Raw genomic sequence first — 18,026 nt, forward strand, 5'->3', positions numbered from 1 at the left:
CAGCCCACCTGTGACTCTTTGGTGGGCTGTGCATAATCTATGGCGGGCCCTGCCAGCACAGTGCTCCTACCTTACACGGGAAGCCCAGCCTTCACTGCTGCCTCGGCGCCCAATCTTCTCAGCTTCACCGCCTCCTCCATCGCGGTCTCTGCCTCAGTCTTCACAGGCCTCTTCCATCTCCCCCTGTCTCCGCCCCCTGTCTCATGCCGCTCCGTCCCCGTCTGCTCACGTCCTCTCATCTCCGCCTCGATCTCACTCTGTTTACGGCCGTCTCATGCTGCTCAGTCCCCCGGCGCCTCCTGTCCTCTCAAATCTCCGCCCCCATCTCCCTCTGTCTCCACCCCCTGCCGCTCCGTCCCCCTTCTCCTCCTGCTCGCTCGTCCGCCGATTTCACAAAACATTGGGTAATACATGTTTCATAATTTAATATAGGGCAAAGTTGTTGTTTTTTTGTTTGGTCATTTTCCCTTGATATAGTAAAAAATAAAACCCCCAGTGGTGATTAAATACCACAAAAGGAAAGCTCTGTCTGTCCCCAGAAATGGTATAAAATTTCAGTTCAGCGTTGCATGACGGAATAAATGTCAGTCAAAGCACCGCATTGCTGAATACTGAAAAATGGCCTGGTCAGGAAGGGGGTTCAACACCCCGGTCTTTAAGTGGTTAAACCAAATGGCATCAACCAACATAATTGCAATAATATAAAAAACATCAAATATACTGTGATGTCTGAAACAAAAATTGTGCTCCAACTACCAGCGTGTTGCACAGAAATATAGTACCATGATATAAATGTGCTTCACTGTAAGTTTACTGTTCAAAAATTCAGTGCCATATCTGATGTGAACTTTGAGTTCAATCGCATACAAAACTGCAAGAATAGCCAGTCTTTATATAATGAAATCACCACCCAAGTCCATCAAAATTAGCAGAAAGCTCTGTATGCTTTTTCCTCACTCCTATGTTGTGTATCCCAGTGCTCATAAATCCACCACGTGTGTGTTGACCAGTTCAATCCTCACTAACCAGAACCTCGACTGTCTCTTACAAGATGGTCATAGTTGCATAGTATTTGGGGTTGAATAAAGACATACGTCCATCAAGTCCAACCCATATAGGTCCACGCATCATCTCATTCTTAGGGATACTGGTATCCCTGGATATTACGGTCCCTCAAGAAATTGTCCAAACGTTTCTTGAACAAATCTACACTTTTGGCTGAAATCACTGCCGATGGCAGTGAGTTCCAGACCTTAACCGCTCTTACTGTAAAGAACCCTCTTCGCCCATTGTGCTGGAATTTTTTCTCCACCAACTTTAGGTGGTGGCCTCTAGTCTTTGTAATGGAGTTAATCTCAAACAGTTTGTTGCCAATGTTGCTGTCACCATTGAACATCTTGTACATGAAAATCATATCCCCCCTTAATCTCCTTAATTCCAGCGTAAACATGTTTAAGGTCAGAAGCCTTGTCTCATAGCTCTGGTCCTTCATTCCCCTAATTAGTTTTGTTGCCCTACGCTGGACTTTCTCCAGTTCAAGGACATCCCTTCTCAGTAAAGGCGACCAAAACTGGAAAGCGTACTCCAGATGTGGCCGAACCAACGATCTATATAGAGGCCCAATTATAGACTTGTCCCTGCAATACATACCCTTCTTAATACAGGACAAGACCCTGCTAGCTTTGTTTACCGCAGCCTGGCACTGCAAGCTTCCATTCAGTTTGTGGTCTACAATGACCCCCAAATCTTTTTCTATTTCTGACTTCCCTAGCGGCATACCCATGATTGTATAGCCCATTTGTTTATTTTTATGTCCAAAGTGCATTACTGCCATAGTATTGCCCACTCCCCTATTTGATCCAGGTCCTCCTGCAATGTTATATTGTCACGATCTGTTTCTAGTACCCTCCCTATTTTTGTATCATCTGCAAACACGGAAACATGGCTATTTATTCCCTCCCCGATGTCATTAATGAATAGGTTGAACAGTATCGGACCCAGCACAGATCCTTGAGGCACACCGCTCATTACACTAGCCCAGTCTGAAAAGGTGCCATTTACAGATACCCTCTGGACACGTTCCCGTAGCCAGTTCTCTATCCACGTACACACCACCTCATCTATGCCCATAGCCCTCAGCTTGTGAAGTAAGCGCTTGTGTGGTACCGTATCAAATGCCTTTGAGAAATCCAGGTATACCACATCTACCGGCTTCCCTCCATCCATATCTCTGCTTACCCCCTCATAAAAAGTTAGCAAGTTAGTCAGTCAGGAACGGTATGAGTCGCTGGATGCAATGTTTGTGTTAGTTTATTTTGAATCCACCTGTTCACCATCAAAACACTCCAAATAGGCATCTGACAATCTGTCATTGGAGAAGAAAATGATAAGAGAATATGATCAGTGGCTGATGCTGTAGTATTTAAGATCAATTCTTTATTAAAAAAAGATTTTAAAAAACTCACATGTAAGAAGATAAGCAATCGCTTATGTATGCTGTCTCTCTCCGCTGTTCCTCGTACGTGATGACGTCGGTGTGTGCCCGCCTGTCTATGTGTTTCCTCACCAGGACTTTCATCTGGGTGGTGTACATGCTGAGGTCCCTGTGCTGTAACTTATATAAAACGTTATTTCTATTATGATCTAATTAAGGTGCTGTATATTTCCTGACAACTAGAGGTCTCCAGAGTCAGTTTAGTTATATTGTTTTGAATAACTAGCAGTAATCTATTTTATACAGGAAAATTGACCGGAATCTAATCCATCATCATACACTGGAGATATATACATAATCATAAAAATATAATTACCTAAAAATGTATAAGAACCATTTATAAAGAGATAATATACAGATACAATTAATGCATAAAATACCTATAGTACATTTAGTGTCTAAAATATTAACCCCTTCATGACTGAGCTTGTTTTTAGTTTCTGTTCGTAAATGACTGACACACTTTTGACATTTTTGCTGTGTGATTCTTCCACGTCAGTAATATACTTTCTTACAAAGTGCACCCACACATATTATATATTGTTTTTTAGAGGACAGATAGGGCTACATATTTATATCACATATGTGTGTCTAACGCCTCACTTAGGACAAATAAAATATAACAAAAGAGGGAAAGTTTTTAAAAAAAACACTTTTTTCACAGTTTTGGTGTTTCAAATTTTTTTATTTAGTTTCCATTTTATACAGTAAACAAATTATTACATACACATGTCATATGTAGCGCAGTAACATATCAAAACAAACCTATAATCTCAGCATTGTATCCCCTCTTCCCGTCTTAGCTCTGCTGTGCCCCTTTCTGATCTTATTAGCTGCACATCATTCAGGTTTACTGACTTCTGGTTTCTACCAGTGGGATAATGTAATGATAGTTCCCATTTTATCGTTAGGGATACTATTATTAATTACTGAGGTTACATATGATAGCGTCCTTTGGTGTGTGTGCGTTCACATCGCGCACCAAAGGTCCAAAACGGAAACATGGGCTTTATAAAGAAAAGGATGAAAAAAAGAGAGGACAAAGAAAGACAGAGGGATTGAGACTCCTAAGCTCCGGGGTTCTTAGTCGATGTTAACCTGTGTTAGCTGACAAAATACGCGGAGAGTTCAGAATTCCTAGATATGACAGCCATTGGTCCCAAACCGCTTGGAAATTTGAGTATCTATCCTGTAAGCTGCTATGTAGCTTCTCGTGTGTCATGATACAATTTTTAATTTAGATAGTACCATTGAGAATGGACCCTTTCGGCTTTCCAGGATCAAGCTATTGGTGTCTTAGCTGCTAGAAAAAAACAAAATAATAGTTTGCTCTGTGCCTTAGAGATCCCCATAACTGGTTTATTCAGTAGCACATACTCTGGGTCTCCTGGAACCTGTACCTGGAGGATTCTTGAAAGCAGCGCAAAAAGACGATTCCAGAAGGAACGCAATTTTGGGCAGTGCCACCAAACATGGATCATCGTGCCCTGCTGATTACATCCTCTGAAACATAAGGGGCTGGACCCTGGAAACATAGTAGCTATCCTTGCTTAAACTAGGTACCATCTAGAGAAGACTTTATAGTTGGCTTCTAATAGGGAAACATTGAGCATCCCCATTGTTAACCTCATGGTACACTGTTTCCATTCATGTATCGTGAGAACTTCTCCTAACTCAGTTTCCCAAGCTTCCATATAAGGCAATTTCGTAAATGAGCCTAACTGAGCCACATAAATTATAGAGATCCCCCCTCCAAAACCTGAGGGTCCTAGGCACCATCTTTCATACAATGACCTCAACGGAGTGCCAGCATCAGGCAACTTTATCGACTGTAGGAAGTGCCGGATTTGCCCAAACCTTAACATTTCCGATGGTGGCAGCCTGAGAGTATTTTGGCAATAGGCTAAAGATATTGGTTTGTGACCCTTAATGAAGTCTGCAATTCTGTACAGGCCTTTGTCAATCCACCATTGGAACGCTTTGGTCTGCAATCCCGGTTGAAAATTTACATTATTAAATAATGGTGCCAAAGGATAATGAGGGGTGACCATATCCACATTTCCTCGCAACCGATCCCACAGGGCAATAGAATGTGACAGTGTAGGGGCAAGGATCGTCGGCCTTTGCCTAGACGCCATCCATTTTAATCAATAGGAGTGCCCCTAGCTGAGCCAGCTACTATTTTAACCCAGTCCGGGTTTTGATTTGTAGTATTTATTTTTTTTTACAAAACCAGCACAGCGAAAAAATGCAATAAATACATTCATTTATTTGTCCCTTTATTTTTAATTTTTTTTACACTTTTCACTATTTTTTTTTAAACTTAAACATTTTATTTTATTTATTTAATTATATCAAGCAGTCATTGTGAATTAATCTCACTATTACTGCTTGATAAATTAATACATTTTTGTTTATTATTAGGCTGCTTCAAACTTCAGAACAGCCGATAATAAGTTAGTGACACTGATCCTGCAGCAGTTCAGGATTCAGCTGTCACTAGTTTTCTGATTGTTCCAACAACCATCAGAAAACTGAAACATTCTTCTTTCAGGAATAGATACATTATGTGTCTATTCGTGAAAGTGAAAGAAAAAAAAAAGCCAGTATAGCTTGAGACATATCTCCTTGATCTATACGAGCTGTCAGAATGCCGGCAAACATGCTGGCTCTGCTTTTACTCTCAGACACCCGATCTTCAGGTATCGGGGGTCTGAAAAAGGTTAACCCTTTCATTAATGGATGCCTCTATACTGAGGCATCCATTAATGAATAACCGCTGAGAAGGTTACCAGCCTTCTAGTGCAGCAAATAACTCGTCACGTACAGCGTACGTGACAAGTCATTTGGTCCCTTTGTGGCGGGACGTACAGTGTACGTCTCCCGTCACGAAGGGGTTAAACATATAGGATATTCTGTATTGGGTGTGGCAGTACCCTACCCATATTAGTATGCAATGTCAGCTGTAACATAAATATGAATAATATTATGTCAGCAAAACATATATAAATTATGAAAGGGGTTATCTGCTTTTGTTAACCCCGATCCACACTCGGGAATACCGATGGAAACGCGCGGCAAAACCCCCCAAGAAGCTCCTGTACTTTGGGCGTAGGGTGTTTTGCAGCGTGTTCCTACGCGCTGTAAAACGCCCAGGTGGGAACCATGCCCATAGGCAATCATTGGTTTTCACATGTTGAGTGTTTTACAGCGTTGCAAAACGCCCAGGTGTGAACCAGGCCTAAGTCTTGTGATGGGGAAAACCTAATTCGAACTGGTATTTCTTCTATAGTAAGGTCCATCATTGCCTTTAAACAACTTTCCTGTTAATTTTTTGGCTCAATACGTCCTCTGGGTTTTCGGTGGGTTCCGTTTTGATTTAAAAACTATAGGTGTAACAGAAAAATTTTATGATTTCATATCATGTCATTCTGTCAGAGTAGTCTACATGCTGGAATGCCCATGCAGGTTACAATATGTGGGGTGGACAGAGAGAAGTGTAGCTGAAAGGATACATGAGCATGTGTAGAATATAAAGATAGGATATAAAGATCATAATGTTTCAAAACACTTTCGAAGATATCATGGGAAAGACCCAAGAGGATTGAAGTTTTGGAGTATTGCAAAAGACACAGGATTGTGAGAGTGATTCAGAAGGAGAAAGCAAGGGCACAACAAAACTTCACATGGAAAGATTGGATTTACTTGGTGTAAAAACTAAGTTGACACAGTTTCATGTTTTGTCAGTACACTGACATATGAAACTAGTCACGTTCATTGAACACTGTTTCACTTGGTACAATTTTTCACAGAGGATCATTTCCAATACAATTGGTTTATCCTATATTATAATTGGTTGACAAAGGATTCTATACTTGATTTTCGGTCATTTTATATTTCAACTGGTTCACACTGTTTGTCACTTACGGGTTAATTTTATACACCGCAGTTAATTTTGGGTTTACGTCGCTGCTGTGCTTGATGATTGAATTAGCTAAGGTTCATGCAACCGATTTAAGGGAGCAGCTGTAATTGGGATACCCAGCATTGTATAGAGATTGAGCGCAGAAGATTTTGTTTAATAAAATCAAATTCTACATTGAGGCCTTTTCAGTTTCGTTGTGTCCATAGTATAAATCCACCTTGATACATTTTGGGATATGTTTCTTTTAAGATTGGTTCCTCTCCAATGTTTAATAATCCTATCGATCACATCATAAAATTCAACCATTTGGAGCAGAGGAGGCAGCATTGTGTGGAATCTCGCGCGGGACATGCAGTGCCGGGCGGGTAGTTATTTTCTTCATTTAACCCTGGTTTGGGCAGGTAGTGCTATATATAGAGCGGGGTTGGAGAGGTCTCTTTATTTTTGGACTCTCTTGTACACAGACTTTGCCTTGTGGGTATCATGTTATATCCCACCTAAAGTCAAAGACGTTCACAATTGGGAAAAAAATTGATGTTTTTTTCCAGACTCAACCGCTCTGACCCAATCGCATATAACTGTTATTTTTATGATGGGCCTGCTACATACACCTATCCACTGGAAGACTTTCGTCAGTTCTTCATACAGGGACTAGGCTCATTGTTCACTTTGGGAGCTTTGGGACACACGACAGTGTCCATTTCAACTTTGGCCTTCCAAAGCTATATTCATCACGCTCACTTCTACTAGATCTAAGTATTTTGAAATGAACCACTTGCTGACCGGGGTGTTAAACCCCCTTCCTGCCCAGGCCATTTTTCAGTATTCAGCGCTGAGGTACTTTTGACATTTATTCTGTCATATAACGCTGTACTGAAATGAATTTTATACCATTTTTTGTGGACAGAGCTTTCTTTTGGTGGTATTTAATCACCACTGGGATCTACATTTTTTTATTATATAATGAAAAAAGGACCAGAATTTAAAAAAATATATATTTTCCCTACGTTATGTTGTAAAACATTTATTATTACCCATTGGTAAAATATAAAAGATCGGGTCACATTGTGTAAATAGAAAACAAAAGGGAACAAAGTGCCACCTAAGTGTGTAAAATCGTTTATTACAATAAATAAAACAAGGGATAAAAGTACTCACAAACAAACGTTTTCATCAGGCTTTAACAACAAACGAGAGGCCACAAAAGCTTTTACCGCTCATCAGTTTAGTGTTATCAGTGATTGATGGCCCTAGAATTATTGCTCCCACTGCGACATTCGCGGCAATATGTAACGTGGGGCGTATTCGTTGTTTTTGCACATAGGCGCACCTGGCGCGTATTTATGTGTATAAGTGCGTGCGGGGGCGGGGGACTTAAAACTTAATTCTTTTTTTTTATATGAGACTTTAATTTTTATTTTTTTACTTTTTTTTCTTTTCAGCTTTTTTAAAAATTATTTTACACTTAACTTGTTTGCCATCACATAGGGGACTAAAAATCCCCCAATATGATAGCTAGAAAAAAATGACCAGTCCTCTTTATAAAGACATCAGGGGTCCCCAAGACCTTTGTCACCTAGGGACCCCCAAAGAAATTGATAACGCAGGGATATGCTTAATCAGCTTCTTCTCTGGCACTCAGTCAAAGAAATGACAGCTAAAGGCGGAAGTGATGGAAGTGATGTAATGCACATCGTTTCCGACTTTAGAGAGAGAAGGGGAGAGATCAGCGGTGGGGGAAATGCTGGTCTCTCCTTCTTCTCTCAGAGCAGGTATGAGCAACCTGTGTTCTCGGTGCTCGGGATAACCGACAACGATGGGTGGCGGGGGGATGTGCTGCCATGCGAGTTATACAAGCGATCTGCCAGCGGGTTTCTGCTTGTGCGCGCCCGCAGAAAACAAAAACTCACGTACAAGTACGTCCACTCGCCGGGAAAGATCCGCCGTCCGCCTGTATTTTTACGATGGGCGGACGGCAAGGGTTTAAAAACGCTTATTTACTCTTTGATAAATTGTTGCTAAATACCTTTTGTACGAGTCTTAGTCAGCGATTTATGTAAACGCTGTGCATGTTAGGGTGGAGGCTGCAGCATTTGGCCACTGCCAGTGATGCCACTTTTTATTTCAGGTCCCAGTAGTGTACAAGCAAATATATTTACAACCAAAAATAGACTTGTTAATAACATTTATTTGGGTTTACATTACATAGTTACATAGTATTTGAGGTTGAATAAAGACATTAGTCCATCAAGTCCAACCTATTAGGATCTCATTCACCAGACATTCATTTTAAGAATATAATTCTGTAGCCCCTGACAAAGTTCCAGGACACTGTGTGGTCATGATAATTTTATTTAGGCTGTAATAGTTTTCTTTGTGAGTGGAAGTTCTAAAACAACTTTATATCTAGGTTAAATATCATGAAGAGTTTGACAAGAGCCGGATGGGTAATCCTTCCATCGATGCAGGAGATGATCGTAGAGGTTCCGAAGATGGCGCCAATTATCGCCGAACCCCCTCGGAGAGCATGCCTTCCCATCAACCCCCGACTGGTGCCCCAGGTAATGCAGCAAAATAAAGTATCTGTGCTTTTTATAGAGCATCCAGTCATATTTAAAAAGGAATGTTTTGTGTGTATTTTCCTAAAGTGCAAGATACTAAAGCTTGGCCCAGTGGAAGATCCTCCATCCACACAGTTAAGCATCGATGGAGGAATCTGTTGCACTTTTTCCATCTGACCACAGAAAATCTGCAGATAATATTTAAGGTCCCCACACACCTTACGATAATCGTACGATAATCGCAGGAAATCCCGCAATCGTACGATGTTCGGCGGGTTTGTGGCATGTTCGTACGATAAAAGCCGTACGAGCCAGTGTGCGCAAGCGCACACTGCCCGTTCGGCATTGCGGTCATCGGAAGCCCGCTCAGGGGGCGTGGCTTGCGATCGTCGCAAGTACGATCTGCCTATGCAAGATAGGCACAATTTTCCTCTAACTTTATCAATGTGTACCATGACAGCTGGTCCTCCCCGGCCCCACCCAACAACCTGTCCACCTGATCTACAATGTGTTGAACCCAATCACCCAGTGAACAGCATACAACGGTCACAGTCCTGGTGACAGATTACCCTGTCTGTCCTTTGAATAATTGAGTGCCTACCACCAGTATCTGTCTCTCCTTACCAATATTTCTGCTTCCATCCTTCCTGGAGCAGTCACTTCTCTGTCAGATAGGGGAGGTGTTCTGCTCCAGCAATGCTACCTCCTAAGCTCATATCACCAATATCATGCAAACAGGCATAATTATGGGGTATGTCAGCTTAGAACTAGCCTCTCTAACACTTTTTTTCTTTTGACTTTTAATTAAGAATGTCAACTTCCAACATAACAGAAGCATTAACATCAGCTGTTACTAATTGAATGGCAAGGAAATATGTATAAAAATCAGGCATGACCAGTCCCCCCTGAGAAGGGTAGATCTGGTCATAGTAGAAAATTTGTATCTCTGAGCCCCATTATAAAAGCAGTATACAGTTGTATGATTTGTTTAAAGAAAGATTTAGTAACCCAAATTGGAGAATTGAGTAACGGGTAAGTAAATTTAGGGAGACTCTTTATTTTATTCAAATATTGGGTGAGGTGGGGGCGTGGCCAGCAGCCGAATGTGAGCAGACGTCTGTAGGGGAGCTCTCCCGCACTTTATCCTGAACGATACCCGTCGGGCTTTCCGGTACCCGTCTATCCTGCACTGGCCGATTGCCTAGGTCTCGCTGACGCCTGCACTCCGTTTTCGGGCTTCCTGCAGCCACATTGAGACCGGGAGATGTCCAAGAAGAAGGATGGTAAGGGCCTCCCTCCCGCGATCCAAGATGGCGGCGGCACACAGCACACGCTCCCCACCCCTAGCAAGCAGACAGGGGACAGAGGCAGGGATACAGCGGCGCGACTGGAGCGCTTCGCCCGCCATCCTGACACCCCTGCTAAGGGGCAGAGGCTCTCCTATTCTGCAGATCGGGCCACCCGCAGGGAGCTACTGATATTGGGTGAGGTAGTAATGCACCTGTGCAAAACAATTATGATCCATTGCGTCCCTCAAATGAATAGTTAATTTCCAAACATTGGTATTACTCTCAAATTGTTATCAGTGGTGATAGCTTCGAACGAAAAATTTTCTGTTATAAACTTATTATTATTATTGGAGAAATGTTCCGTTATATATTTACCGATAACGGTATTTCTATGAATCTTCCAGGACAGCAACCTGAGATGATTAGCTCCTCCTTCTACAGGAAACGCAATTAAAGTGGTTAAATACCCTCCCATCCCCTCGTCCCTCAGTTGACATAAAAGTATACTACCTCCACCAATGCACGAGGGGACAAACTCACACCCATCAACAACTTAGATGCATAAACAAACTCCAAGGTGGGAAGTAGGCTTGCTGTCCTGGAAGATTCATAGAAATACCGTTATCGGTAAATATATAACGGAACATTTCTCCAATAATCTTCCAGGCCAGCAACCTGAGAGGATAAGCAAGCATACACCAAGCAAGCCTACCTCTTTAGGGCGGGACAACAGCTTGAAGCACTTTTCAACCAAAAGTGATGTCCTGTTCCAACAATATTTCAACTCGGTAATGCCTGATGAAGGTATCTTGTCGTGACCAGACGGCTGCCTTGCAAATCTGGTCCACCGATGCCCCAGCTTTTTCTGCCCAAGATGTAGGTAGTGATCTAGTAGAATGAGCTTTTATAGAGGAAGGAACTTCCTGACGCTCTGAATGATGCATACAATCGTCTCCCTAATCCATCTGGCGAAGGTGGCTTTCGATGCCTGTAAACCCTTTTCTGGCACCTGAATACAGAACAAAAAAATGGCTGGACCTTCTAAAAGTTCTAGGCTTCTAGATAGTTGATCAAACACCTTCTGACGTCTAAGGTATGAACAACTTCTCTTGGATCCTTAGGGTTATCACAGAAAGAAGGAAGAATAATCTCCTGAGATCGATGATACTGGGAAGACACTTTTGGCAGGTACAAAGGATCTGGCCTAAGAATAACTCTATCCGGCAGTACAACCAAATAAGGATCTTTGATAGAAATCGCCTGTAGGTCTCCAATTCTTCTAGCTGAAGTGATAGCTAATAGAAACGCCATTTTTAGTGACAACCACTTCACAGAGATTTCTTCTATCGGCTCAAATAGGAGCTTAGGCAGGCCACCTAACACCAAAGACAAATCCCACGGAGGTAACATCTTATCTTTCAGCGGACAATGACGTTCCACAAAAATATGTAAAAATGTAAAAATAGAGAGAGCCGATAATTGGACTTTCAGCGTACTGACTGCCAATTTCTGGTCCAATCCTTCCTGTAAAAAGTCTAATATGATAGGAATCGCAGGTGAAACATTTCTGTGCCTACACCATGAGGAAAAGACCCTCCAGACTTTACTGTAAATCATCCTTGTAACCGTCTTTCTGCTAGAAAGAATGGTTTCAATCACTTTTTCAGTACACCCCTTTACTTGCAGGATCTGCCTCTGAAGAACCAGGCCGTCAAATGAAAGAGATCCGAGGTTGGATGTAAGACTGACCCCTGAGACAGCAAATCCCTTTGCAAAGGTAGAACCTAAGGAGGGAGGATGGATTGAACCTGCAGTTCCGAGAACCACGTTCTCCTGGGCCACCATGGTGCCACCAGACCAGGGGTACAGGGTGACTAGCTCAGTTTCTGGAGAATACAAGGCAGAAGAACCAGAGGAGGAAATGCGTATCCCAGACTGAAATCCCAGCTCTGAGCCAGCGCATCCACTCCTCTGGAACCCACCTCCCTGCACAGGGAATAAAACACAGATACCTTTCGGTTGAGTCTGTTCGCGACCAGGTCCACTTCCGGCTGTCCCCACTGGTCGACTATTTGTGCGAAAACTTCCTGGTGAAGTTCCCACTCGTTCTGGTGTATACCCCTTCGGCTCAGAAAACCGCAGTCTCGTTGCATACCCCCCTTATGTGGACTGCTGAAATTGAACCCACTCAATACTCTGCCCAGTGAAATATTTCTTCCGCCACTAGCAAGAGTGCTTGGCGATTCCCTTGGTGATTCAAGTAAGCCACTTTGGTGTTTTTTTTCCGAAAACACCTTTACTTCCTTCCCCACTAGACTTGCCTGGAAGGCTAGCAGTGCCTCCTTCACCGCTGTATAGTTCCTTTACAGTTTGAAGAAGTGTTTACCAGGTTCTGAGGCCAGGGACCTGAGCATCCCCAACGTATGTGCCCCCCAACCGCATGAAATTGCATCTGTCATGACATGAATAAGTTCTGTTTGACCCCACAACCTGCCCTCCATTAGCCACTCTCGAGATATCCACCAGGTAAGGGACTCTCGAACATCTCCTGAAAGGTGAACTCTCTCTGCTCTAAAGATTCCCTTCTCCTGTCCCACTAGGACAGCAGGAACAATTGAAGACGCCTGGTATGGGATTGAGCCCAGTTTAGAACTGGTATTGCCTAAAAGCTGCATGATCTCCCTCAAGGTCAAAGAAATGCTGGACCAGGCGGCCTGAGATGATACTAAAATTTTTAGGATTTTCTCCTCTGTCTGAAAAAACCTTTCTGCCACCAAATCCACCCTGTAGCCCAGAAAAACCACAGACTGGGTGAGGAACGATTTTTCCGAATTCACAATCCAGCCCAAATGTTCCAGCAAGTCTCTGACCTTTTTCATGCTTAACAAGGCTTCTGACGGACCATAATGACTGAGGATATCGTCCAGATACAGAATTAGACAAATGCTTTGGAGGCGCAAAAATTATACTGGCTTTGGGGGATGTCGAAAGCCCGAAGGCAAGTACCAGTGAACTAATCCCACATCCGTTTTGATTGCAAATTGCAGGAACTGTTGATGTTCTAGACAAATGGCTATATGTTGGTACGCATCTTTCAAATGCAGTGTGATCATAAATATTGATTTTCGCAGGGTTCTTCGAACCGAATAAATAATTTCCATCCGGAAATGTTTGAAAACCAGAAACCGATTAATTTTTTTCAGATTTAAGATCATCCTGAACTTTGCATGATGGTTTTAGTACCAAAAACACATTGGAATAGAATCCCAGAAACTGCTGCCCCGCGGGAACTGGAACTACCACATTCTGTGAGGCCAGATTTTGAACACATTCGCTTGAGCTGCCATCTTTTCTTTGGGTAACCTTGGAAAAAAAAAATGGGGAGGTTGTGTTTAGAAATTACAGACGATAACCTCTCCTTAAAGGAGAACTATGGGGTCAGTGTTTTTCCCCATAGTTCTCCTTAGAGTAACGGGAGGACACAAACTAGCGTCCTCCCGTTACCCTAAGCTCAGTATACATATCCAAAATAAATTGACTCTGAAATCTTCTCCCAGCGAGACACAAAAAGGAAAGCCTCCCTCCCACCTTTTAAATGATTGCATAGTCACCACTCGGGATGCACCGATACCAAGTACAGTACTCGGTACAAGTACAGATACTTTTTGAGCTCCAAGACTAGAGAAATATTCGAAAGTTAAGAGGCAGCTGTCATTTGTAAGGAGCACATGGAGCTCCTTGGATTTGTACATCTCTGTTTTAATGTATGATTTTGTTTTAATACATTTTATATAAGTAAAGGGATGCACAAATACCAGTTTTGCAAGTACCAGTTTTTTGCATGCAAGACTGGCAAAAGGGTTTAGCATATCCAATAGAAAGCTTAACATTACAACCACCGCAGCGCTCTTTAGTTTGTTTGGCAGCTGGGGCATTAAGTGGAACAGAACTCTGGGGTGTCACTTTCTGCAGGCAAAGGATCCTAGCAAAATAATACACTGTACTTGCCCCACCCTTGGACCTGTATACAGTGACAGCCGGCTTGCTCTCCTCCATCATAGCAGCGATGGCAAACGTCCCCTTTCTGTTCAGTGATGGGCTCAGAGCAGCGTCTCGGCGTGCAGAGAGGTGCGCAGCGGAAGTGACGTCTGCAGCCGTCGCCGGAAGTGACCTCACTTCCTTTTAGAATGAGCCCGTGGAACGCACAACACGCCCCTCTCTGTGTTCCACCACCATGCGTGCACCACACAGGAGCTCCCGGACCCACAGACAGGGCACTACAGCCTGGGGCTTCAGGCTCCTTCCACCCTGGGCAACAAACGGAGGAAGGACTACCCGAAATAAAAAAGGGGAAAACTCCTCCGCACCTGCAGCAAGGCTACCGGCAACTGAGGATCCAGCACAGAGCCGCACAGAGGGGGGACCAGCGACCTCAAGACTGACCGGACCAAGGAAAAAAATAAACGTGACAAAGCTTTCCTGGATGGTAGGAAACACAAAAAAACTGAGGGAAGAGGGGGTGTGAGGGTATTTTAACCACTTTTTTATTGTGTTTCCTGTAGAAGGAGGACCCAATCATCTCAAGTTGGAGAAATATATTTTAAATAGTGTTCATTTAATTTGCTATGACAAACGACATTCCATAAAACGTTTGCACAAAATTCTAACTGTGTATACGCTACTTTACTGTGCAATCAAGAAAATAGGATTTGTCTTATCAGTAAAATATGTTTCTTGGAGTACAGGACAGAGCACCCTCCCCTCTTTGACTTCTATTGCTTGCTAAAAAAACTGAGTATTCCCTGAAGTGGGAGAGGTCATACTGTATGGGGGTCCTCACATGTCTGGTAAGTGCCCAATCACCTGATGATACTTACATATTACCCAGTTGTCTCTGAATTTGCATGTGTCCTGTACTGTACTCCAAGAAACGGATTTTACTGCCAAATCAAAAATCAAATTTTTCTTATTCTTCACAACCAAGAGCCTCCTTTCACCCTATGGTGGTTTCTTCCTTTCACCTTAACAAGGACATAGTACTTATGTCAGTCTATATGACCCCAGTATATCCTAGTTTGTCTTCATTGGTTGGATGTAGTTGGAGTTGTTCATGTTTATCTTAGAGCTACATTCTTTTTGTCATTCTGAGGGGTCCTGTAAGAGACCTGCTTCTCATTCCCCATTTCTTGGTGGATCCGACAGACTGTCGTACCAGCCTATAGGTTTAAATGCAAGGATCCACCCTTATCTTTGAGGGCATACTAGAACAGTAAGTGCTTCTTGGTCCTTTCGGGCTCAAGCATCTGTTTTTCAGATTTGCAAAGCTGCCACATGGTCTCCTGTTCATACGTTCTCTAAGTTTTATCAGGTGGATGCTCAGGCCTCAGTTGATGCATGTTTTGGGTGTACGATGCTACGGGAGCTGTAAGCTGAAGGCTGTCCCTAGTTTTTACACTGTTCTGTGGGATTGTTAGCGTTTTTTTGTTGAGTTTTGTGTTGCCCATCCATCAACTGGACTGCTTTTGGTAGACTAGGTTATATTTGTCAAAATAGTTTATTGTTTTACAAGCAAATAGTACAACTGTGCACGCTATTTGTGCCTAACATCAATGGCACCATGCATAGCAGTGCATTTAACAAAACCATACAGCCTCAATAGCCGTGAAAAAGAAAAGAAAGGAACAAAAGGGCAAAGAAAAACAAAAAAACAAGGAGCAATTCTGGTTCTACATTACAGGTGGGGGATCATGCCCCAACGGGGCTCGCCAGGCCCTCCCACAGCCCTCCTATATGCCTGCCAGGGGCTCCGGCCTTGGCAGGAGGTCCTGGGATGGGTGAGCCAGATAATGGGGCACTCATCTCGTCCGGATTCTCAGGTCGGACATGGACCGGACAGGTCTAGAGCTCCCCACAGGGGCAATGGTCCCCCTTAAGAGCGTGCATCCAGGTCTACTTTCCGAGTTAGAGCATTCTAGCCAGCTATCCCAGATTTTATGGAACTTCCCTGGACATAGCCCTCGTCCCGCTGTTGAGATGAGACTCATGTAAATTTGTGAATAGGCGACGCAAATTAATATCAGTGGATCTGCGGGGCATAAAGCCAGTTTGGTCTGAGTCTATCAAACTATCAGTCAGCTGAGTAAGTCTTACACTCAGAAGCTTGGTGAGAATTATATTGTTTGAGATATTTGAACATTAGTGCACGCTTGAATTTGGAGTTAAGCCCACGGATATTCCATGACAGGATCTTAATCTCTTCTACCCCCCGTGCGACCAGGTTATATTTGAATGACTTCTGATCTTATGCCCCTTGATAAACTATAAAGAGTAAAGAGCTTTGTACGTACCTTAAAATCCATTTCTTGGGGTTTATTAAGGGAAACAGGTCCCACCCCTCTGTATTTGTGATCTACTCTTCAATCTGCTTTTCTACAAAACTAAAGCATGATGGGAGAGGGAGGGGTATACCTGGCTAGCCAATGGCTTTTTTGTTTGCCTTTTTAAATTCCTCCGGAAGGCAGCATTATAACCCACTTGTCTCTGAGTTACTTCTGATCTTGTGTCCCTTAACCAGTTGACATCCGCGGTGTTAAACCCCCTTCCCATCCAGGCCATTTTTCAGTATTCAGCGCTGCGGTACTTTGACTGACATTTATTCCGTCATGCAGCGCTGTACTGAAATGAATTTTATACCCTTTTTTGGGGACAGATAGAGCTTTCTTTTGGTGGTATTTATTCACCACTGGGGGTTTTATTTTTTTACTATATTAAGGAAAAATTACCGAAATTTAAAAAAAAAAACAGTTTCCCCTATATTAAATGATAAAACATTTATTATTACCCAATTTTTTGGTAAAATATAAAAGATGGGGTCACGTCGGGTAAAAAGACACTAAACATGTCAAGCCTTAAAATTGCGTGCGCGCGCGAAACCTCAAAAAACGATAATACCCAAAATTGGCCATAGGCGACGCTTTAAAAGCTGTTACCGCTCATCAGTTTAGTGTTATCAGTGATTGATGGCCCTAAAATGATTGCTCTCACTGCGACGTTCGCGGCGATATGTAACATGTGTAGCGCAATTGTAATTTTTGTGCGCTGGGGCACCGGACGCGTATTTACGTTTATAGGCGCGTAAACGTGGGGGTGGGGGAGTTAAACATTTTGGGGGGGTTTTTTCCCCTTTTTTTATATGTGACTTTTATTTTATTTTACTTTTTTATGTGTTACTTTTATTTTTTTTTATTTATATTTATTTTTTTGCACTTATTGTTATTGCTATTATATAGGGGGATAATACCAATCCTATATAATAGCAAAGGCACACTGACAGGTCCTCTTTATGGAGACATTAGGGGTCTCTAGGACCCCTAATGTCACCTGTGGACCCCAAAAGAAGCTGATGAACGAGCACATATAGGCGATCGGCGGGCTATGGAATAAAAAAAAAAAAACGGTTTCCCCTATATTAAATGATAAAACATTTATTATTACACAATGTTTTGGTAAAATATAAAAGACGGGGTCACGTCGGGTAAAAAGACACCAAACATGTCAAGCCTTAAAATTGCGTGCGCGCGCGAAACCTCAAACGATAATACCCAAAATTGGCCATAGGCGACGCTTTAAAAGCTGTTACCGCTCATCAGTTTAGTGTTATCAGTGATTGATGGCCCTAAAATGATTGCTCTCACTGCGACGTTCGCGGTGATATGTAACGTGTAGCGCAATTGTAATTTTTGTGCGCTGGGGCACAC

The 18,026-nt window shown here is 42.7% G+C and overlaps 1 protein-coding gene across 1 annotated transcript in view; it reads left to right on the forward strand.

Moving 5' to 3' along the window:
• Positions 1-18,026, forward strand: part of LASP1 (LIM and SH3 protein 1) — a 93,013-nt gene that overhangs the window by 61,078 nt on the left and 13,909 nt on the right. Inside the window, exon 5 of the mRNA XM_018563593.1 lies at positions 8,830-8,980. Within this exon, the coding sequence (XP_018419095.1) occupies positions 8,830-8,980 (151 nt within the window). The remainder of the gene's footprint in view (positions 1-8,829; positions 8,981-18,026) is intronic.

Source organism: Nanorana parkeri, unplaced genomic scaffold (assembly GCF_000935625.1).
Source record: "Nanorana parkeri isolate BGI_ZX_2015 unplaced genomic scaffold, ASM93562v1 scaffold679, whole genome shotgun sequence".
NCBI classification, from domain to species: Eukaryota; Metazoa; Chordata; class Amphibia; order Anura; family Dicroglossidae; genus Nanorana; species Nanorana parkeri.